Here is a 24,765-nt window from a genome sequence, read left to right as displayed (position 1 = left end):
CTGGTTCTCAAATGTTAGTGGGTCTCAAAATCATCTGAAAAATGTTCTGGCTTCTGATTCTCTGACCGAGAACGTGCTTTCCTAACAAGCTCTCAGGTAAATACTAATACTTCTGGTCTAGTGGTAACCAGATTGGCAGCAGTGACGTCACCTGGGAGTTTATTGGACATGCACAATCTTGGGCCACTCTAGATCCAGTGGATCAGAATTTGCATTTTAGAAAGATTCCCATGTGATCTATACATGTTAGTGTTTGAAAAGCAGTGCTGCAGGCTGGTTGGTCTCCATTTTGGCTGCACATTAAAGCCATGTGGGGATTTATAAAATACAGATGTCCACGTTCTTCCCACCTCCAACGTCAGAGCATCTGATTTCTTGGGTCTGGGGTAAGGCCCAGGAATCAGGATTTTTAAGAGATTACAGAGGATCCTATCATGCAGCCAGGGTTAGAACCACTGTTCGAGATGATAAGCTTCAGGGATGCTTAGTCTAAAGAAGCAAGATATCATTTTGCGTGTTGTCTCCTCTGCCTAGGACACTTCTCCCTCCATCTTCCCCTATGTGGCTCCTGGATGTTCAGGTCAAGTGCTCAAGGGTTACTTCCTCAGACGGGAAGGCCATGATGACTCTGAAATTACCGTCTCCCCCAATCACCCTGGCATTCCCTTTGTCTTGGTATCTTACTAATTTCATGTATGACTATCTTATTACTTTATGGCTTCTTCCACACCAGAGAAGGGACCTCAATCACCTTTGGTCACAGTGTTTAGGAATGGTGCCTTGCACATAGCAGACATAGTGAAATATATTTGCTTACTACTATCTTTGTAAAGAAGAGCAAAAAGTATTTTGGAGAAGATCAAAGTGTTAGAAGAAGAGAGGGAAATGGAGGGAAGGAGGGAGAGAGGAAGAAACAGAGTGGTCACACAGGAATTGTCTAAATGGAAGAAAGTGATAATGAGATGGGAATGATAGAGCCACACAGATAGGTGAGGAACAGGAGAACACAATAAAAACAATGGTAAAAGAAAACTGTCTTGTGATTAGAGAGGCAGAGACCACGAATGTCGGGAGATGGTTGTTACTATGCCCGCATAAAATAATTCAGTTTCTTTTTCTTTTGAGGTAATTCAATTTTGACCCAGGAAAGAGTTATTGGGCTGGAGGAAGGGCAAGAAAAAAGATATAAAATCTTATCAAGAAAGAAACAACACAGACGGGTTACAGACCAGATAAAGGCAATGCTCGATTCTGGAGTGGATTAAAAATGGTCACCACTTCTTTCCTGCTCTCCCAGTATGAGGTGGGGTCCATTTCTCTCCCCTTGAATCTGGGTTGAATTTATGACACACTCTGACCCACAGAGGGTGTCAGAGGAATACTGTGGGACTCTTGAGCCACAGCTTCAAGGGGTTCAGCATTTTCTGCTTTCACATTCTTGGAACCCCACAGCCTTATGAATAATCCCAGATGAGCCTTCTTGAGGAAGAGAGGCAGCTGTGAGCAAGAGAAAGGCAGGCCCCACCATTCCAGCTGTGGCCCCATTATGTGAATAAGGCCTCCCTGGCATGACAACAAAAGAACTGTCCATTGGAGCTCAGCCCAAATTGCCAATCTACAGAAGCCCGAGGATATATACAGTTGTTGTTTTAAGCTATTGGATTTTGGAGTGGCAGCGATACACAACAGGTACTCTGTCCCAAGTTTTGTCAAGTGTGATTTAGAGTTCAAATTCAGATCAGGGACTTACGAGTTGAAATTCACAGGCTAAAAACAAATACTAGTAAAGATGATTAATTTTATTAAAAGTTAGGAAGGTAACAGAGGTTCCTTTCCCATTGAGGCCAAGTTCATCATTGTAAGAAAGTTCCATCCAACTTCTAGTGAAGATGGATTTTGGGCAGATGTTCCCAGGATGTAAGCAAGCAATATGCTCTTTTTCACTTTCACGATCTTGAAAGATACTTCACAATAGGATGTCTTGCCATGCTTTTTAGGGCAGTGTGTTCTTCAGGAATCCTTTGCTAACCCTTTCTCTAATGTATTTATAATTGATAACCTACCTATTTCCAAGAAGAAATTGAGCCAATTCACTGACAATAGTGTGGCTAGAGGCTCCTCACTGATGGCTCCAGAAATTTCCAGGGAAGAGTTTTCTCAGTGTTTACTTCATACAAGAATAAATCAAGCACTGGAATGCAGAACTAGATCTGATTTACTGTAATACACTACAGAGTAAATTGGTGAGCTAGAATGCCAAGAGGCATGATAAATACTGATTTTTCTCTCATTTATTCTACCCCCTGCCCATCTGTTTTGGTTCCTCATCTTCAGTTGTTGAAATGAAAATGTATTTAATTGCTCTTCCAAGGATTCATACATTCCATTTTATGTCTCTGTGTCCAAAGGTCTATTATTATCTCATGTGTTATGGTCTCTGCATTTGCTTTTTGGGGAACAAAGTATGAGCACATTTCCATAAGTGAGAGGGAAGTTTTATGGTATGCTCCAAGTAATATAGTAACATCTGTCCAAATGGGTCAGAAAGACTTATGGATATGACAGCCATGGGGATTTTTTCAAAGCTTCTATATAAGTCTAGTTCATGCAGTTATAAGAGAAACACATACGGAAATGTGCCTTTTACATAATGGTTGGTTATTTTATTTTGACACAAAATATTTTACTTATACCACAAGTTACTTTTATTTGCCCTCAAAAAGTCTGAAATGTCTGGCAACAAACACTGAAAGTGGGATGCAAAGTAAAACCACATTTAATTCACTATGAGAGCGAAGCTTTGAAGAGTGTATAGAGACATGGAATACTCACGTTATGTAAACAATTGTTCTTTGATAAGGGTGCAGTAACAACTCAGTGTAAATTAAACACCTATCTTATAATCAGGACCCCAAAAGAACCTCTTCAAACCATTCTATTCAGTAAGAGATAAGGTTGTAATGTGAGATCCTGCCTAAACTGCATGGAAGCAAAAGCAAATATTTCAAGACTATGATTATATTTTGCATGACTAAATGTTTCTGAGGCTTTGCCTATAAAAGTGTCAGGATAAATTTGTGTCTAATATTAACAAATGCGGTACTAAATTCAGATCGTTATAGCTGGGCACATGTAAGGGACAAATCATACAGCTGATATTACAGATCGTTCTGCTAGCAATTAGTACAAAATACTGCATTTCTACCAGAGTCCCCCATGCATAATAACTACTGGCTTACTGTCACAAAAAATTCACACACTACATCCACACCAAAGAAGCTAAAGCTGAAATGAGTGCATGGAGTATTTTTGTAAAGGCCAAACCCATTAACCAATTTTAGGTAAAGAGACATAAATTGCCTGCTCTGATAAAATAGGGATAAATGAATAAATAAATATACATTGCTAACAAAAGATACAATTTGAGTACTTATACTCATGGTTTAATTTAACTCTTTTACATCAAGGTCCTTGATAGTTCCTAGGATATGGGTTTTATATTTCTCTCTTTTCCCTTTCCCCTTCAAGAAGAAACTTTTAGAATGGCATATACCTAGAACTTATTATTATGTAGAAATAATATCTTCTAAAATTTGGTTTTAAACTGATTGAGAAGAGGTTGTTTTGCCTGTTATTTCTTTGAATAAAGGAAAAGGTTCTGTAGGCTTTAGATGAGGCTGATGAATTTGTTCATGTACCAAGTTATTTTATATATTGTATATAATTTATATATTTGATATATTATATACATTTTTACATATTAATTTTAACTTAATTTTTAATACTTATATATATGTTCAAAAAATTCTGTACAGAAGTGCATATATATGTGTGTACATATATAAATGTGTGTATATGTATTTATATATATGTATATGTATATGTATGTGTATGTATATATATACATATATATGTGTATATATATATACACACATATATACGTATGTATATATATAGATACATATGTATCTATATATATATGAATATGTATATATATAGAACACAAGTTCAAAATGGCTCAAGAATGGCGTATATTTTCCAAAAAAAGAGGAAACTTTTTTGCAAGCTCTATAATAATATGGGATAGTAACTTTTATTTATATAATATTCACTACAGAGCAGGCAATATGTTCTTTCTTGCCACCATTATCTCATTTAATGTTCACAGCAATTCTGTGAAATAAATACTATTAATATTCTCATTTAAAAGATGAGAAAAGTAGTCATAATCATCACATTTATGAGTCTGTAAATATTGCCATGTGGAAACTTAAAGGAGAAAATATAAGGTGGTCATAAAGGGCATTTTCAGTGACTTGAAGAGCCTAGAATTAGAGATAATTATAGACAACCAGAAATCATTCAACCTAAATATTTCATCAGAAACTGATAAACTGCACAAAACATCATGTTTTTGAAAAAAATGGTCAAATAATAACCAGGATGACAATATGCTTAGAATTTATTGAGCACCTCTTGTGAGTAGGTTCTTCACATATGTGCATGTAGTATTTTGTTTCCATTTTACAGATGATGAAATGAGGTTTAGAAAAGATCTAGAAATGATGTCACACAACTTGTACGTGGCCAGCCAGGATTCAAACGTTCTAGAGCCATACCATGACAGCATATACTTCCTGGCATCAGGAGATGGTCTGTTACAGGGACACCACAGAAAAGACAATTTGACTATGTTACTTATAAGACTTCCTCTAACTTGAAGATCATATGATTCTATTGTTCTTCAAGGTCATTGAACTGCTTGGATCTAGAACAGTGAAAACTGTAACCAAATGGAGTTTATTCTTAAAATAAAGCCTGACAGAAAATTAAGACTGATCCTGGATATGAAAGTTCAACAGCAAAACTCCTCCCATTAATAGCACAGCTTTCTCAATGTGATCTGCAAACCACTGAGACTGAGCACCAGTAACTGGGAAAACTACCTAGAATCAGAGTGATAGTTGCTGTTCTACAATCTCATAATCCCAGACCTATGCTAAGAAGGTTGACAAAAGTCTCAAAGCATCTTTTACTAACAAAACAGGTGCCGATAAAGTACAAACAGGATGAACAGAAGTTGCTTTTATAGATTCCATGATTTCTTGATTTGAACAACCTATGGCAGCTTAGAGATGTAGAAAACTACAGTAGACATACTGGCTTTTGAGTCCCACTAGGGATTAAGTGGGAGCAGAAAGAGGATGGCATTTAAAGGGCTAGGATGGAGGGTGATCACATGTCCAACAAGCAAAGCCATAACTCATTAAACAGCATCAGGAGGTCAACGGATGTTTTCTCAACATCTTTTATTAGGGAATGTCTCATTTTCTTTACAGTGATCCACCCCATTTCACTATCTTCTTCCTACTCTCATTTACAGGGAGCAATAATTGCCATTAGCAATCATCTCTGATTACAGGAGTGCAGCCGTGTTGTAGTGACAATATACGGGCCTCTGCATTATTGTGATAAGATCCTTGCTGACAACTGGATATTAAAAAAAATAATCTTGACCATCTCTGCAGATCAGTGTCAATGTAGGATGAAAACTCAGACCTTAGCTTTCACCAAGTGGCTGAAAGATGTATATTTTACAGAATTAAGGTGTGCTTATCACATTTAGCTAGGTTTACACCTTAGGTTGCGGATAAAAAACACACTTTATGATTGCTTTTGCAAAAGTGGCAAGCATAACCTCATCTTAAATGTTATATTTTAAATACATTTTAATTTATTTTAAATAATAAAGGTCTTATATTCCTAATACTCATATGTAATGAATAAACATAGGAAGCATCAATTTCATATTTGTAAAATCCTATTTCAGGCATTTTTGATGGAATAACATCTTGCCAACAGCTCCTAATTTTAACTTCTGTTCTCTATAAGAGTAATATATTTTACTATGCGACTCATAATCTATTTTAAACATCACATGAGTTGTTCTCTGTTAACTACTGATCTGTAGAAAATAGGATGTGAACAAATCTAACTCTTGTGATTTACAGTACAAAACTTTACTATTAAATAATGTCTTTCTTGCTCATTCTCAAATTTCAGAAAGGCAGGCAGTTGTTCTCATTTTATAAAATGATATGTAAATTGTAAATGAGGGATGGAAGAGGAGGTTGGATTTGTAGTAACCCAACGTACTAAGAAGTCCATCCTGATTTGGAAAGTCCAACAGATGTGTGTTCAGAACTCACCTACATGGGTAAGGGAAGAACATACTGCAGTGTCATCCCATATTATTCCTATTAGAAAAAAATAAAAAGGTTCTGAAAGTTATCTGAGCATGCAGCTAGTGTGTTTTTCACTTGCATAGATGGCAGGACTCCACATGACAATCTCTGATGAATAAAAATCCATTATAACTGCCACATAACTATCATAATGTTTTAAATCTTAGAGAAGAGGGCCTCAACAGTTAGCAGAAAAAAAAATCTATGTACATATTGACATACATGTATATTTATATGTGTACTTATATATTTAAAATTTTTAATTGTTAGCACATTTTATCTTTATTCTTTGTTGCAGTAACACCGGCTCTAGGCTCAAGAAGTAAATGAATAAAGAACTGAGTTAATTAATGTTGAATATACTGGGAAACCCATGTTTGCTTTCAGTGTTTTGCATTGGTAGTCAGCATAGAGGAAAGTAAGATTTCCAAGACAGACCTAGTTTCAAATCATTGCTCTGTTGAAAAGTCACTGTGAACCTTGGAAAAATCACTTAAATCACCTAAATTCAGTTTTGTTATCATAATACAGGGATGCTGCTATAATTAAAAGAAAAGCAAATAGTGCTTAATATAGCATCTGGCAGATGGTAAACTCCCAATACAGGTGAACCTTTAAGGAATTACTATTATGATGAACCATGTGTGGTGAAGGGGGCTTTGGAGGACACCTAGAATCCGAAGGCATATATATTGGTTAGCTATGACCAGGCACTGACTCTGATTGGTGAGGTTGACTACGTTGGTGGGTTGAATTTGGCTCACAATGAGAGACTCTGCTCTCTAAATATTTACTATTAAGGGCATAGATTACTTGTTTAAATTCCTCATGACAGTAATGGAAATTCCATGTATAAAAGGCTTATGTCCTACAAGAAATTCACCATTTGGATCCCATAAGATTGTAGCTTGCTCACTGGCAATTGTCTATGGCAGCTACAAGTCTATTTTAGGGACTTAGGTGCTCCAGAGAAGCTTGTCCATGATTTCTGAATTTGCTGTGTTACACAATCTCTACAGCACAATTTTATATCCTTTGTTAAATAAATTAATTGTGTAACTAACGTTACAGTGAGTATATAGACTCTTTCCACCAATATGCAGCTCTCTTGAGATAATGCAATAATCATGCCCAGGTCATTTATTGTGCTTTTGTCTATTTTTTTTTTTTAATATACAAGTTCACAATAGGGCCAAATTAAATTATGTTTTCTAGAAAATTAACCAAAGAGAGAAAAATTAACTATCTAATGCACACTACTCACCTGAGTGCGTATTATCTAATAGGAAAAACAAGTTATTTTTTATAATCACTACCATCTTAACAACAAGCACCACTTTATCTCCTTTCTTAATCAAGACAGCATGGGCTCTAAGCTCAGAAGAGGTTTTTCTCAGAAGACATTTCTCTTACTACATCCATATTCTCTTACCCAAACCAGGCTACCTTCATCCACTCCCACTCACAGGCCTTATAAAATTCCACTGTAATCACATGTGATAAACAGCTCTGCAGATCAAACATGCCAGGTGAATCATTCTTTGGTTTCTTGTTCTGATTTAGCTTAAGGATATAGAAAGATATTAAAAAGAGATTTGAAGGTAAGTCAGTTATGTCCTTATTTGTGTCTTGATTAATTATCTCATTTCAAAACTAGTAGTAGAAACTGAGTCCTGGAAAAGGCCAACATAATAGAAGCATGGTATATTTTTTCACAACAGGAAAAAATTTTTAAATATGAGAAAAGAAGAAAAGTCTAAATATATTCTATGCAATAATTCTTACAGTTAACCTAATAAAGGGTAAGGAATAACATATCTAGAAATCAAAATCAGTAATATTTAACAGCAACGTAAGGAAAATCTACACAGCATTTATAAAATAAGAATATGTCTTATAAATATCTTAAAATGTAAAAGAAATATTTATTTATAAAATAATTATAAACACATAAGAAAAGGTGTCTACCCATAAAAAAAAAACCTCCATAACTTAACACTTCTTTGATACAAGAAAAACATCACTATTAATTAATCCTCCAGAAAAATATTAAAATTCCCTGGACATAGCAATTGAACTGAATACCATGTAGAGCAATGGGAAATACATTTCTCTGGGGGACAAGAATAATGCAAATGAACATTATAAGGCTAATGTAATTCTAACTGACGTATTGGCACTTTTGTTACCACATGGGACCCTGGGAGATTTAAAATGTACCGATGTGAAAGAGAAAAAAAATGAGTTGAATTTTCTTATAAATTTATGTAAATGCATATAAAGTATTAATCACCAACAGAATGAGAACATAGAGCCACTGTTGTTGATGGGCAGAATGACAAATGTTCAGAAAATAATCCCATTATTTTATCTCTTACAGACTTTAATGTATTATTGCAATTTTTGTGCTTCACATCAAATGTGATCTTTATACTTCAAGTTTACTTCTGGATAATTAAGAAAATAGATGATTTAGGGATAAGTGGGTGACTTAGTCAGTTAAGTGTCTGACTCTTGATTTCAGCTCAGGTCATGATCTCATGGCTTGTGGGTTGGAGCCTCATGTTGGGTTCCACACTGACAGCACAGAGACCGCTTGGGATTCTTTCTTTCTCTTTGCCCCTCCCCCACTTGCTTGTGTGTGCATGCACACTTTCCCTCTCTCTCAACATAAATAAATAAGTTAAAAATTTTTCTGAAATAAAAGAAAATTGATAACTTAAAATTCAAGGACTGTTTACATTAGAGTTTATATTTGGAGCATCTATATAGTATCTAGTTAAATATATCAATGTTAATAATCTAATTTGAAAACAATATTGAAAGTAATGCAATTACATTAGAGGTCCAGTCCAATTATCATTAAAATATGTTATTATACTTGAAAAGAGTATATACATATATGATCAAAAACTGAATATGATAATGTGTATGTATATTATATGTTACACTTTATCTTTCCCTCCCTTCAACCTTGAAATTTATTTTTATTTTAAATTTAATACAATTTCATGATTGAAATGCATTGAAGAAACAATTTAAGAACCTATGTCCCCAAACATACCCAGTCTTTACCTTTTTTTGGGCATATTTTAAAAGTCAGCTTTAATACATGGAGACTAAACGATGAATTGGTTAACCAGGAAATCAAAGAAGAAATAAAAAAATAGTTGAAAACACATAAAAATAAAACACATGGTAAAAAATCCTTGGAATGCAGCAAAAAAAAAAGTTCTAAGAAGGAAGTTTATAGCAATACAGGCCTACCTCAGGAAACAAGAAAAATCTTAAATTAACAACATAACCTTACACTGAAAAGAGCTAGAAAAAGAAGAAAAAAACAAAACCCAGAGCTAGTAGAAGAAAGGAAATAATAAAGATTAAAACAGAAATAAATGAAGTAGAGACTAAAAACAACAATAGAAATGACCAAACCAATTCGGAGCTTGTTCTTTGAAAAGATAAACAAAACTGATAAATCTTTAGCCAGATTCATCAAGAAAAGAAAAAAGGATTCAAATAAATAAAATCAGAAATGAAGGAGGATAAATAACAACTGACTCCAGAGAAATTATAGGAGAATATTATGAAAAAGTATATGTCAACAAATTGAGACAATGTAGAAGAAATGGATACATTCCTAGGAACCTATAATCTTCCAAAACTAAATCAGGAAGATATAGGAAATTTGAATAGACCAATTCCAAGTAATGAAATTGAATCGGTAATAAAAAACTCCCCGCAAAACAAAAATCCAAGACCAGATGGCTTCACAGATGATTTCTACCAAACATTTAAAGAATTAATACCCATTCTCCTCACACTATTCCAAAAAATAGAAGAGAAAGAAAAACTTCCATATTTATTCTATGAGGTCAGTTTTAAATGAACTTGATATCAAAACCAGACAAAGGTACTACAAGGAAAAGAGAAAAACAGGTCAATATCTCTGATGATAACAGATGCAAAAATTCTCAACAAAATATTAGCAAACTGAAATCAACAACACATTAAAAAATAATTCACCAGATGGGGCGCCTGGGTGGCTCAGTAGGTTGAGCCTCCGACTAAGGCTCAGGTCATGATCTCACAGTTTGTGAGTTCCAGCCCCATGTCGGGCTCTGTGCTGACAGCTCGGAGCCTGGAGCCTGGAGCCTGTTCTGGATTCTGTCTCCCTTTCTCTCTGCCCCTCCCCTGCTCACATTGTCTCTGTCTCTCTCAAAAATAAATAAACATTAAAAAAAATTTTTTTAATAAAAAAAGTAATTCACCAGAATCAAGTGGGATTTATTCCAGGGATGCAATATTCAAAAATTAATCAGTATAGGGGCACCTGGGTGGCTCAGTTGGTTAAGCATTTAACTCTTGATTTTGGCTCAGGTCCTGATATCATGGTTTGTGAGATCAAGCCCCATGTTGGGCTGGGTGCTGACATCAGGGAGCCTGCTTGGGATACTCTCCCTCTCCCTCTGTCCCTCCTCCCCCACAAATAAATAAACAAACATTAAAAATTATTTAAAAATCAGTATAATACATCACATTACAAAATAAAGGGAAAAAAACATGATCATTCCAATATATGCAGAAAAACCATTTGACAAAATACAATATCCATTCATAATGAAAACTCTCAACAAAGTACATTTAGTGAGAATATTCCTCAATATAATAAAAGCTATATATGAAAAACCAACAGTTTTTCATACTCAGTGGTGAAAACTGAGAGCTTTCCCTTAATATCAGGAACAAACAAGGATGTCCACACACACCACTTTCATTCAACATAGTGTTGGAAGTCCTAGCTATAGCAATCAGACAAGAAAAAGACAAAAGGCAGCCATTGGTAAGAAGGAAGTAAAAATGTCACTATTTGCAGATGACATGATACTATGCACAGAAAACTCTAAAGCCTCCACCAAAAAACTGTTAGTACTGACAAATGAACTCAGTAAAGTTGCAGGGTACAAAATTAACATATAGAAATCTGTTAGGTTTCTATGCACTAATAATGAAGTAATACAAAGAGAAAGTAAGAAAGAAATCAATCTCATTTACAATTTCAGCAAAAATAATAAAATATATGGGAATAAACTTGAGGACGTGAAAGACCTATACTCTAAAAACTGTAAAACATTGATGAAAGAAGTTTAAGAGGACACAAACAAATTGAAAGACACTGCATGCTCATGGACTGGAAAAATTAATATTGTTAAAATGTCTGTACTACCCCAAACAATCAGATTTGATAAAATCCATATCAAAATACCAATAGCATTTTTCATAGAAATAGAACAAATTATACTAAAATCTTCATGAAACCATAAAAGACTTCAAATATACCATGCAATCTTTAGAAGGAAGAACAAAAGTAGGAGAATCACAATTTTAGATTTCAGTATATACCACAAAACTGTAGTAATCAAAACAGTATTGTCTGATACAACAGACACATAGATCAATGGAACAGAATAAAGTGTCCAAAGAAAATGCCAGGCTTATATAGTGAATTAATCAACAACAAAGGAGGCAAAGCTACACGATGGGGAGAAGATAGTATATTCAACAAATGGTGTTGGTAAAACTGGACAGCTGCAAGCAAAATAATAAAACTGAACCACTTTCTTGTATCGTACAGAAAAATAAACTCAAAATGGATTAAAGACCTATATGTGAGATCTGAAACCGTAAAAATTCTTGGGGAAGACATAGGCATTACTTCTTTGACATTGGCCTTAACAACATTTTTCTAGATATGTTTTTTTCAGGCAAGGGAAACAAAAGCAAAAATAAACTGTTGGGATTACACCAAAATAAAAAGCTTTTGCACATCAAAGGAAACAACTAACCAAACTAAAAGACAACCTACTGAATAGGAGAATATATTTGCAACTGATATATCTGGTAAGGATCTAATATCCAAAATATACAAAAAAACTTCTACAACTCAACAGTAAAAAACCAAATAATCCAATTAAAAATCGACAGAGGACCTGAGCAGACATTTTCCCAAAGAAAACCTACAGATGGCAAACAGACACATGAAAGGATGCTCAACATACTAATCACCAGGGAAATTCAAATCAAAACCATGATGAGATATCTATCACCTTACACCTGTCAGAATGGCTAGAATCAAAAAGACAAAAAATTACAAGTGTTGGGGAGGATGCAGAGGAATCATTGTTCACTGTTGGTGGGAATGTAATCCGTTGTAGTCACTGTGGAAAACAGTATGGAGGTTCCTCAAAAAGTTAAAAATAGAGATACCATATGATCTAGTAATTCTACTGCTGGGTTTTGGCCAAAGCAAGACTCAAAAAGATATACGCACCTCAATATCCATTGATAGATAAATGTGTAAAGAAGGTGTGGTATATATACACAGTGGAACACTACTCAGCCATAAAGAAGAATGAAATCTTGCCATTTGTGACAATATGAATGGAACTAGAGGGTACTGGACTAAATGAAATTTGTCAGAGAAAGACAAATACTGTAAGATTTCACTTATAAGTGGAATCTAAAAAATGTAGCAAAAAACAGACTCTTAAATACAGAGAATAAACTGGTAATTGGCAGAAAGGTCAGAGGAGGATGTGTGAAATAGATTAAGGGGATTAAGAGGTACACATTTCTAGTTATAAAATAAATAAGTCATGGGGATGAAAAGTATAGCATAGGGAATATAGGTAATAATATTGTAACAATGTCATTTGGTGACAGATGGTGACTACACTTATGGTGACCATTGAGAAATGTACAGAATTGTTGAATCAATATGTTGTTCACTTGAAACCAATATAATATTGTATGTTAATTATACTTCAAAAACATACATTCATACATACATGCCAGCCAGCCTTAGCTTTTAAGATAACTCTCATAAAACTGGAGCATGAACAAAAATTCTAATTAAAATGCTATTAAGATTTAGACATAAATGGTTAAACACATAACCATAACACATAAGATGTTAAAACCAGAAATACTGGCATGCATAAATACACTAAAATAGGTAAGTATTGAAATAAAAGCTACTCCAAAATTTTACATTTCTATTTTTTAAAAATTTTTTTAAATCTTTATTTTTGAGAGAGAGAGACAGCATGTGAGCAGGGGAGGAGCAGAGAGAGAGAGGGAGACACAGAATCTGAAGCAGGCTCCAGGCTCTGAGCTGGTAGCACAGAGCCTGACGCGGGGCTCGAACTCATGAATCATGACCTGAGCCAAAGTTGGACACCCAACTGACTGAGCCACCCAGGCCCTCCCCCCATTTCTATTTTTTAAAAAGTAATTGAGACCACTAATGTAAATGCCCTCAAGGCAAAGAATTGCATAATAGTCCCTCCCTAAATTTATAAACAACCTAATTTTAGATTATAACTTGTATCACCTATTATATTTAACACTGATATTCAGTGTGCTTTCTGTATGGCATTGCTGAATCCAGTAGCAGTTATAAAAAAAAAAAAAGAGCAAACTGTTCTCCATTTATTATACCTATAGTGAAAATACTCATTCACTGTCACTGCTTCCAGGATCTGCAGTTCAAGAGAAAGTTTTGAAGCAGTATGCCCGTGGATTTCTCTGCAAGCTAGGAAAGAAAAGTCAGTAGTAATTCAAGGCCTAATGTGTCTGTCCAGCCTATTACAAATCCAGGAGGATTCTGAAAAATGGAATGAACCCAGAGCTTTAATCTGTCACAAAGGCTAAGCCAACCCTATGTAAAACTGCAAACTCTGGGATGGACAAAATAAAATAAATTACGCCTCCAACAGCTTTGTTGTACGTCTTCCGGTAACTGACTAGAGCCTGCTGAGGATTTTCTCACTTCTCTTGGCTCAGTGGGATACAGACAAAAACAGCAGGCAAACAGCATAAGGTAGATAGCGTCAGAAAGAATGAAGAATAGCATTAGGTACTGCAGAGAAAGAAAGAAAAAAGGGTCAGTCTTTCTCACTGGAAAGGAGACAGAAATGGAACCAAGGCCCCCAGAACTAACGGCGGAGTTAGTATACGTACACACGCACTCCGTGCTCTCGCGCGCATGCCAGTGCTTGCAGCCGTCACACTTCCGCCCTGTGGCTCCAGGTCGGCACGTGCAGAGCCCCGTGATAGGGTCACAGGGGACAGGCAGCGAGCCATAGGGGTCACACTCACATTCTTGGCAGGAACCTCCAGGGCTGCTGGGGCTGCCAGTATAGCCAGGGGCACACCTGGATTTAAATAGTGAGAAAGCAGAAGAGATTAATAATAAGTCCTGTCTCTGGTTGAACAAAACTGATACCACGAGTCAATAGATGAGGAGCCAGCAAACTTTTCCTGTAAAGAACCAGATAGTACATAGTTTAGGCTTTTACAGATCAAGATAGAAAATCAAAATCATTCAGTGAGAGAAATACATTTGCAAACCTTTTTTTTTTGGGGGGGGGTTGATGGAATTCAAAACAAAATCATCATCATAATAACAGAGTATAAATTATTTTGTAATAATAATATAGTAATGTAAAATCAATCTACCAATGAGAGAAAGGAAGCTCTTGTTAAGGTATCAAATTTACCTAACTAGGGCTCAAATTTAGTGCTTCCTATCTTCATATTAATTGTAAATGTTTGCCTGTAACAACATTCTTAGCTTATAGTGCCAAACAGAATTAGGCAATGGGCCAAATTTTGTGGGTGAGTTTGCCAACCATTACTGTAGATTATAAATATTGTTTTGAAGTCTTTTTTTTTAAATTAGAAATATTGACACCTGAACTTTCCTAGACTCATGTATTTAAAATCAAAATAACCAAATAATTCAACTCATTTTATTTATGAGCTAAAGAAGTAAGTTAAGTGACAATAAACTGGATTTTCTATTTAATTTTACTGGTCTTTCTATCACATCTTCCTCAAGATGGAATTTTCATTATAGATCCAAGGAAGCAGGTTAATGTTATGCAGACAAAATATATAACATTAATTTCAGAAATTAGAAAGAAAATCCAACTGGATGAACCCAAATGAAATCACTTCATTGACTATTCCACCCATTCATACATCCATTCACTTAAGTATAAGATGCTAGTAAGATCATATGCTCTGGGTTACCCAGTAGGGGTAACACGTAACTGTTGGTCCTGATTTAATTGTTAAACCACTTCCTATCTTTCCTAAAAGTCTCCCGGTTTGGACTGTGTGTGTGTGTGTGTGTGTGTGTGTGTGTGTGTGTATCTCATCAGCTAAATATAATCAACACCCAGAGTTTTTGTTCCAGAGACAAGCATGAGAGGAAGTTGAGAGACAGGAGGAGGTTGAAGCCAAAAATTATGAACATTAGGCAGATAATCCAGAACTATCTTCAGTAGCCTGGGAGTGTGGAAATTTGCACAGTTGATTGTGAGTGTTAATTTATCCTCTGCTGGTTAGAAAAGGCAAAACAAACAAAGTTATCTATAAGTAGGTTTTTATACATTTGTAGTTTTAATTGTTATTTTATTTCCAATGTAAGATTATAAACACTCCATAAAAGTACCATTTAAGTGAGTCCACTTAAATGATTTCTTAACATTTGCAGGTGTAAGAATTCTACTCTAACCAGGTTGAGATTGATTAAATGCTCAAAGAGTTTATTACAAAAATACCAAAGATAAAACATGGGGAGGGGTTTCTACATTACAGGAGCATTCAAGACATGTAAGCAATTTTAGACCTGAGCTGATGAACTTAGGCAGGTCGTAAGGTGATTCAGATGATTTAAGAAGCTCTCAGAAGCAGAACAAATTTATTTGGACAGTTACAATAAAAATTTAACCAAGACCTTTGGTTTAATTTAGCTGAATAAAAGCAATTTTTCAGGGAAATATAACTTTATCATTTATGTTAGAGATGAAGAATGAAAAGCTGTAACAACATTTGAGACTGCAAAAACAATTCAAGCCATTCGCTTTTGATAGTGTGCGACACTGTTCGTCTATATACTATATGAACTGTCAACTCCTATTGATTAAACATTAATGGATATTAAAAAAGTAAATTTTCTATAATCACTTTGCCTTAAGATAGTAATTGTCATTTCAGGGCACCCTTGCAGTCTTTTCTATATACCTGCTTTCATAGATAGTGGTAACTTCAATTTATAAATGTAGTATACTACGGAACATTTTTTTTCATAAATTACTGCAGATAATACCCTTGTGTCTATGGATGCTTCCAGTCATCATCCTACTCATATTTACAAGGGCATGAAATGAATATTACCCTAACCGTGAATACCAAATATTCAAATTTGGACATTACAAATATATATAGTCAAAAGTTGTACACATCTCCAAAACAAATAGAAATATTTTTGGATTTTGTATTGCTTTGAATTCTTTAATTATCAATTTCTATTGGCACAGACATTGTGAATGCATTGTCATATATGTGTGTGTGTGTGTATATATATATATATATAGTAGTGGATACTGTTTAGATTTTCTACATATAGAATTATTTGGAAATATATTTTGCAACCTTGTAGAAACTTCATCGGAATTTATAAAATTTAATTATTTAGTTATCTGCTTATTTCCATTATTAATACAACCATTCCTGGTTATATAAAAGAAAACTTTTGTTTTTTAATTATTATTATTTTTTAATTTGAAAAATTTTAAAGTTTATTTATTTTTGAGAGAGAGAGTGAGTATGAGCAGGGGAGGGGCAGAGAGAGAGAAGGAGAGAGACAATTCAGGCTCCACTGTCAGCCCAGAGGCCTACATGGGGCTCAAGCTCATGAACTATGAGATCATGACCTGAGCCAAAACCATGAGTCAGATGCTTAACCAACTGAGCCACATAGGTGCCATATATATATATATATTTTGTAATAGAGAGAGAGCATGAGCAGGGGAGAGGAGCAGAGGGAGGGAGAGAGAATCTTAAGCAGGCTCTAAGCTCAGCACAGAGTCCAATGCCGGGCTCAATCTCACAACCCTGGGATCATGACCCAAGCCAAAATCAAGAGTCGGATGCTCAACCCACTGAGCCAACCAGGCACCTCCAAAAGAAGACTTTGAAATGGGTGATGATTCAATTAATTAATATTGGTTTATGTTTGTAAAGAGATCGATAATTTAAGGAAGTGCTCCTAGAAGAACCCTGCAAAAGGAGTGGGTAAAGCAGGACATGGAAAAGAAAGGAAACAATGGTATGATTTCAGGTGATGTCCCAGTCTTAGCCTAATACCATGGAAAGCCTGGAGTAATTATAAGCATAAGCATAAGCATGTGGACTTTTGTACTCCCACATTGGAGGAACGTGGGGTAAATTCTCAATCATTTTTGCCCCTCTTATGGGAGATGAGGTTTCCATGTAGGCATGTAGGCAGGGCACCAACAGTATCCTCTACACATTTGATCTTCACAATTTTAGTGTAAAGTAAGTAGACCATAAGCTATTCTGATACTGAAAAACGGGTCCTAGCTAAGTTGGTAAAGCTAGACTATGTCCATGGATAAAAACTTTATATTGTTATCAATTAATGCTAAAGCTATCATGTGTGTATAATATAGTTAATATTAGTTACTTTAGAGATAATACCTAAAACATACTAAAAGTGGTAGTGATATGCTTCAATATCCAGGATACTGATCTTATGGAAAATATGGACCCAGAAGGTACTAATTACAACCTAACTAGACAGTCTGAAATTGTGCTTCTTAATTTACCATTTGTATTACAGTCAGTATTCAATTTAATAGATACATAAATACATTATCAGATTCTGTAAACAAAAAATATGGTGAACCAGAGGGGAGGTTGGTGAGGGGATGGGTTAAATAGGTGATGGGGATTAAGGAGGCCACTTGTGATGAGCAACAGGTGTTGTTATGTAAGTACTGGATCACTAATTTGTATACGTAAAACTAGTATTACACTGTAGGTTAATTACCTGGAAAAAAAATATGGTGAGAGGAAGCATTTAAATAATATTGTTTGCTCATTGGAAAGGAGCACCAAATAACAAACACTTTATTGTTTGTGTTCAAATTAAGAATGCTTGACACATTTACATTCTGAGTTATGTATATACTTGGTGGTATAGTACCATAGTGCTCAGAACAGCGACATGCACACAGATAGATTCAGCCAATATTTTCCAGTGCATTAAGATGAGAATTATGTGTAACTAGCTTTTTATTAACTACTGATAATATGCACATATATACATATGTGCACACTCAAAATATACATGTACACTAAATATAGCTATGTAGATATGTATACACTAAAACCTAAACTATGTAATTGTGAAATAATTTGGAAACTTTAAGAAAGTCGAAGATGGAAATAAACAACTCTCTTCGGAGATAGCGTATAGATATAAAAGTAAAAATAGTTTTGAAGGCGTATGAACTACTAAGGAAAATGAAAACAAGTTATGAAAATAATGAATACTTTTCTATTGTGATCTGTTACTGTATGATCTCTATGTTTCATGACAGTTCGTACCGTTCACAGTACTGGCCTTCGTATCCTTGTGGGCAAGCTGTGCAGCGGTAATCATCGAGGCCTTCCATGACACAAGAAGGGCTGAAACTGAACCAGAAAGGGGAAAAAAAGATTGTAAAAAATCTTTTAATCTTTAATCTTTTATTTTATAGATTTAAGTAATTCTATCCATTATATAGACGAGTGAAACTTAACTTGGGGTGGTTATAAGTGCTGTATTTTATAATATAAATTTTTATGCAAAAGTAGGATGTCACAACTAAATAATGCCGATAATAGTCAACAAGTAAGTATGGTTGGCTTTCAATGAATTTGCAGTGCCTCGCACTGTGTAAACATTTTGAAATTTTAATAATTCTATGACAAGCATAAAAATATTAAACATCCAGCAAAAGTGTCCTATTTCTCATGAATTGAAAGAAAAGTATGACTAGAATTAGTGCACATTTGTCTGATAGAATATTACTGAATATTTTCCAAGTAAAAAAAATGGTCCTAAAACCATGTAATTTTTTTTTCTGAAAGCTCAACCTAAATTGCCACTAGCCTTTGAACACAAAGTGTGAATAAATATTTCACTTAAAATAAGAGTGCCTTTTCTAATTTACAAACGGATTTCAAACTAAGTTTATTTTAAACACAAAGTAATGTGAGTTAACGTAAGAAGGGAAGGTGCTCTACATGAAAATGAGTAAGAATTTCCGATAATTTTATGATCTTTTCTATTAAGTAGGTCTTATATAATTTGCCCTGTTCTCACTACTGACTGGTAGACCACAGCCTATCAGAGTTTCTGATCATCTTACCCTACAAAAGAAATACTTAGCAAGACTTGAAAACTAACCTGCGCTAACATTTTAGGTTGTTACAAACTTCTTTCAAATATAAGTCGAGGATTCCCACTAGGTAACACTGCATGGTGCACTGGAAACTTAGAAGGAAAAATATATATTTGTTACAAAATGGTAATGCTGCAAACTCCATTCTTTTTCTTGGTCCACTAAAGAAGTTTATGCTGAAAAAGATAGATGGTGTATACACCAGGGCCACAACTCCTTTTGGTCAGGTGCCATTTGGACCCTATTTTAACTATCTTCTAGCACACTGAATCAATAGTACATGAATGAGTAATAAACTCTAACCTTTGCGAAAGAGGTGAGCAAATTGATCTACTACTCACAAACTCTATCCTTCACAAAATAGATCCACAAACACGTAATTGACACATTCTGGCAAGCTTTTAGCTCTTCAAGCTAAAGCTTGATGCTGAGTGCATCTGTACATACACACACACACACACACACACACACACACACTCCTATGTCACATTTCAAACTGCTTATCTATCTATCTATCTATCTATCTATCATCTATCTATCTACCGATAGATAGATACTTGGAAACAAATTTTTACACATTTCAAGTGAAACTCTAGAGAGCCAACATAATTAAATTATATTCATTTACAGTAATATATCTATCTCAATTACTATGCAAGGATGTTATAATTCTCCTTGAATAGTTGATATAAACTTTTTTGAGTTATGATACTATGGTGGATTGAATGAAGTCCTATATCATGTGTAAGGACTTAATGAAGGAGGGTGTAGGAATCATAACTTACTGGAAGTTAGAGTTATTCTTTCTGCTCCCAACTCCCTCATCTACACTCAATCCTCACACTGTCTGCGGGGTCACTCTGAAATCCTTGTGCTTTTTTCTTGGGGGCTACCTTTTATATTTCCTTATGTTTGCTAATTCCAAATTTGCCTCATTAGGGTTTTTAAGATGTAGAGTTTGCCAGTCTATGTTGTTCTTGTGGATACTACAGAGATGAATTGGCTTCCCGGGTACCACCCCCTTCTCCTTTTTTCTATGTTCATCATTGGTTCTTTAACAGTCTCCTCTGCTGCAGGTTCCTATACATCATGTCCTTGACCTCTTCATGGGTCTCCCAGTTCAGTCTTCAGATTTCTTCTATCCTGTCCTGTCCTCTCTCCCCTAAATGGTCTCATTCCATCTTAAAACCTTTGCATCTACACTAACAGATCTAAAGCTGAGTTTTCCCCTCCAAAAAATACCACTGGTCTTTCTGTAATTCTCCCCCATCTCATCCATGGTCACTCTGTGCTTCCATTTGTTCTGCCAGAAACCATGGAGTCAATGTTACCTCCTTTCTTTCACATTCCACACACGTTCTACCTGAAACTGCTGCTACCGTCGCTAACATCACTGCATTACCCTGTTCCAAGCTTCCTCTTGCCATTGGAAGACTTTTAGCCATTAGGACATTTCATTAGCTACCGGAGCTTCCCTGACTCATCCTTTGTCACCCTTCCCCTAACACTAGTCAGTCTGCTCCAGCTGCCCTGGATCCTTGCTGTCTGACAAGCATGGGCCAGTCTCCAGGCCAGTGTATCTGCTTTTTCTTCTGGCTGGACTTCTCTTCCTCCAGGGAGTCATGTGGCTCCCCCCATTACTTCATTCAAGTCTCTGCACAAGCCTCATTTGTTCATGAAGATCTTCACTGAGCACCCTATCGAAAAGGGGACCCCAGCCTTTTCTGTCTCAATACCATGCAAGTATCTCAATTCAATGAGGCTGCTTTATTTTCCCTGGTAGCACTTCCACTGTCTGATATTGCATTATACATCTACTTGTGTTTTGTTCAGCTTTATTGTAGTATAACTGGCAAATAAAAAAAAAAATTGTAGTGTAATTAAAGTGTGCATGTGATGATTGGATATACATATATGTACAAATTAATTAATACATCTATCACCTCACATATCTACTTTTTTTTTCAGTGAGAACACAGGTTCTATTTACTTGGCAAGTTTCAATTATACAATAAAGTATTACCAACTATCACTACTATGTTATATGTTAGATCCTTAGATCTCATTTATCTTATAACTGAAAGTTCGTATACTTTTACCAGCTCTCCCACACCTCCCAACCCTTGGTAACCACTGTTCCACACTCTAGGAGTTATTGTCTTTTTTTAAATCCCACATATTATACATGAAACAATACCACTTTTTTCTTTCTCTGTCTGGCAAAAATTGTTGGTGTGTTTGGCAAAGAGCAAGGGACTCAAATGTAGCATCATTGTAGAAGGGAGGAGAGGGCATTGACCTGGAAAGGTGGTCAGATTGCAGAGGGTAGAGAGTTCCTTCTACTCTGTTGAAAAAAATACCTGACCTTTCCTTAAGCAGGCAGTGAAAAACCCCTCAGCAACGCTGCACTGTCACAATGGTTGACAGTTTGTCATATTTGTTTTGGTAAGAAATATTGAAAAACTAATGCAATGCATGGAAGTGAGTTAGTAACCACTCACCACGCCACATCCTTTACTTTTCTTTGGGGCACAGTTGGAGGTCATTAAAGAGAGGTGTCTCAGAGTCCTCCATCTATATTTCAGAATCTACTTTTATATCTCAGGAAGAAGTGCCTTTCTTCTTTGCCCTGGCTGGTTTCTTTGCTTTGCATTTTAACACTTCCCTTCTTACCATACACAGATCTTTGCTTTGTTAATTAACGTTCCAAGCTTTAGGTAGTGATATTAGTGGGTCACGAAATCACGTTAGTGGGTTTTGACTAAAATTTCTTCTAAAAATGCAGAATAAAACTGAGAAAAGTTATAGGATATATATGTTTATAAATATATATTATATACACACAAGTTTTTTGTGTCCCAAGGTCTGATGTAAAAAAAAAAAATGATTTCTTACAGTGGCTGCAATTAATAAAGTTTGACAGTCACTGAACTAGCCACTTTGCTTCAGCTTTCTGATTCTTGTAAGATCCTTCCCATAAAAATATGCTTGAATTACATAAACCACAGAGAACAGCAATGAAAACACACCTTTTTATTGATCCTGTGAACCCATCAAGATAGGACTCTTTCTTTTCCTTCTTGACATTTTCTAAAGATACACGGATCTCCTTGGAACATAATATCTGTTTCCACCATGGATTGTCAAAACTCCTCGGTGATCCTCACGGTTCGTGGCTACCATACGTACTCAGTCTCCATGGAGAGCTGCTTCTCTTCTCTCTCATGGCGCCCCCTGCAGTGTGCTCTTACTTCTCTTGCCTCCCTGGCACCCCCTGTCTTGGTTCTGCTTTCCCTTCTGGTTTCTCTAATGTAGGTAATTCTGTCTTTCCTTCATTCCACATGCTCCCCCTTGGGTCACATAACCCCGGGAAATCTTATCCAATTTTAATTCAGTTATTAACATATCTCTTCCCTCTGCCCTTCCAATTCTCGTATTTCTATTTCCTGCAGCTATTTGCATATTTCCATTCGGACAGATCTTTCACATCAATGTTAACCTATTTGGAACATAAATTGTCTTTCCTCTGCAGTAGCTCTCTCCTGGTTTCCCTATTTCAGTTAATTGCACTACCATTTTTGAGGTCAACCTGGCTCAAAACCTTTGGCTTCAACTCTTGCCTGGCCTGAACCCCTCATATCTAATTAGTTATCAGTTCTGTAACTGCATTCAACAAAGATCCCATCCATTCCCTCATTTCCCTTCTCGTTACGATTACCTACCTTCAGGTTCTAGTTATCTTTTGCTAAGTTAGTGCAGTAGCTTATTAATCGCTCTCTTCACTTTTTTTCTTCTCCTGTTTCAATTCATTTTACTTAGCTCTCTCATAACAGGCTTTCTAAAGGGTAGCGCTGATGGCATTAACGTTTTTTTGTTTGTTTTAACTAAAAGTCTGCAATGTTTCCTCATTATATAGAAAATTGAATAGTAATTTCTTAGCCTGGTGTTCAAGGATTTCTATAATATAGCCTCCATTCTCCCACTCATTTTCATCTGCAGTTATGAATTCTATTTGAACTCCATGCTCCAAACTCTTACTTATTAGTTCTTAAACATGTCTTTGTTTTCTGTTTTCTAAGCTTTTGTTAATATAATCTCCTGCTAATTCCACCAGTAAAAACCTCTCAATCCACCATTTGTGACCTATTATAAATACTACTACTTCTTCCAATATGTTCTTGAAGCTTCCAAAACCAAGTGTGGTATCTTGTGCCTTTGAATTCTCTTTACATTTAACTTGACTTCTCTTAAGGCACACATTTTATTGTGAGACTTTTCAACACATGTTATGCTTGATTGTTATCAAAGAAGTTATCAATTAATTACTGAATTTTTCTAATCCAATGGCTCACATTTTAATGAACGATAAAATAAATAACATTCTCTTTGTTTAAATCTGGTCGTCAGAGGGAGATTAGGGAAAGGGAAATAGAAATAATATTATTTTTCACACACCTACCAATTGGTGCTCGGGTGAACAAAAAGAATGTGTTTTATCCTTATCCATATCCTACTCACCTAAAAATTTACATTTGACTAAAGACCTGTAATTCTTTTAAACAAAAAAAGAGGAGCTTGCAGAAGAGAGACAATTTACCTGAAAATGTTTCAGAATGTATATAAAGCCAACGATGAAGAAAAAACTGAGTCAGCACAGGGGCAATCCTCTCTTTATCTAAGTTGCTTTGTGGTTCTTCTATAGTCAAGATAAGGAGCCCAGGATTCTAATTCTAAACAAACCACCATACATTCTTTTCAAAAGCAAGTTCTTAGAGAAAACATTGCTCTACCATGTAGAGATTGAAATCTATAAATCACTTAGCAGAAAATATAGACAGCCTTTGCAAAAAGGATTTTCATCAATATATAAACCAATGCAGAATGTGCAGACAGCACTGAAATAAAATATTCTAGCTTTTGTTTCCCCTTATGGCTATGTTTCCATGGTACCAAGCTCAGACCATCTTAAGAGAAAGGGGCTGTGATTCTGGGAGTATAAAAATAAGTCACCCTCCTTTAACTACTTTTTTCAATTATTTTCTTAATACTTCTCTGCAAATTGCAAATTAAACACATAAAATGAGTGGAAGGGGTCACAAAAGGGATATGATCTGCAGTGAAACACTTCTTCATAGCTGAGTTTATGGCAGAACTACATGCAAATACAAGATCCTTATAAAAGTGTATAAAATTATGCA

General features: G+C 35.4%; 1 protein-coding gene across 1 annotated transcript in view; it reads right to left on the bottom strand.

Moving 5' to 3' along the window:
* LAMA2 (laminin subunit alpha 2) overlaps positions 1-24,765 on the bottom strand; it is a 613,971-nt gene that overhangs the window by 155,677 nt on the left and 433,529 nt on the right. Inside the window, exons 31-32 of the mRNA XM_049652971.1 lie at positions 18,729-18,815; positions 14,268-14,461 (exon numbers count right to left, since the gene is read on the bottom strand). Of these exons, the coding sequence (XP_049508928.1) occupies positions 14,268-14,461; positions 18,729-18,815 (281 nt within the window). The remainder of the gene's footprint in view (positions 1-14,267; positions 14,462-18,728; positions 18,816-24,765) is intronic.

Source organism: Panthera uncia, assembly GCF_023721935.1.
Source record: "Panthera uncia isolate 11264 chromosome B2 unlocalized genomic scaffold, Puncia_PCG_1.0 HiC_scaffold_24, whole genome shotgun sequence".
Lineage (NCBI taxonomy): Eukaryota > Metazoa > Chordata > Mammalia > Carnivora > Felidae > Panthera > Panthera uncia.
The sequence above is the reverse complement of the archived record's forward strand: the minus strand, read 5'-3'. Positions and strand labels throughout refer to the sequence as shown.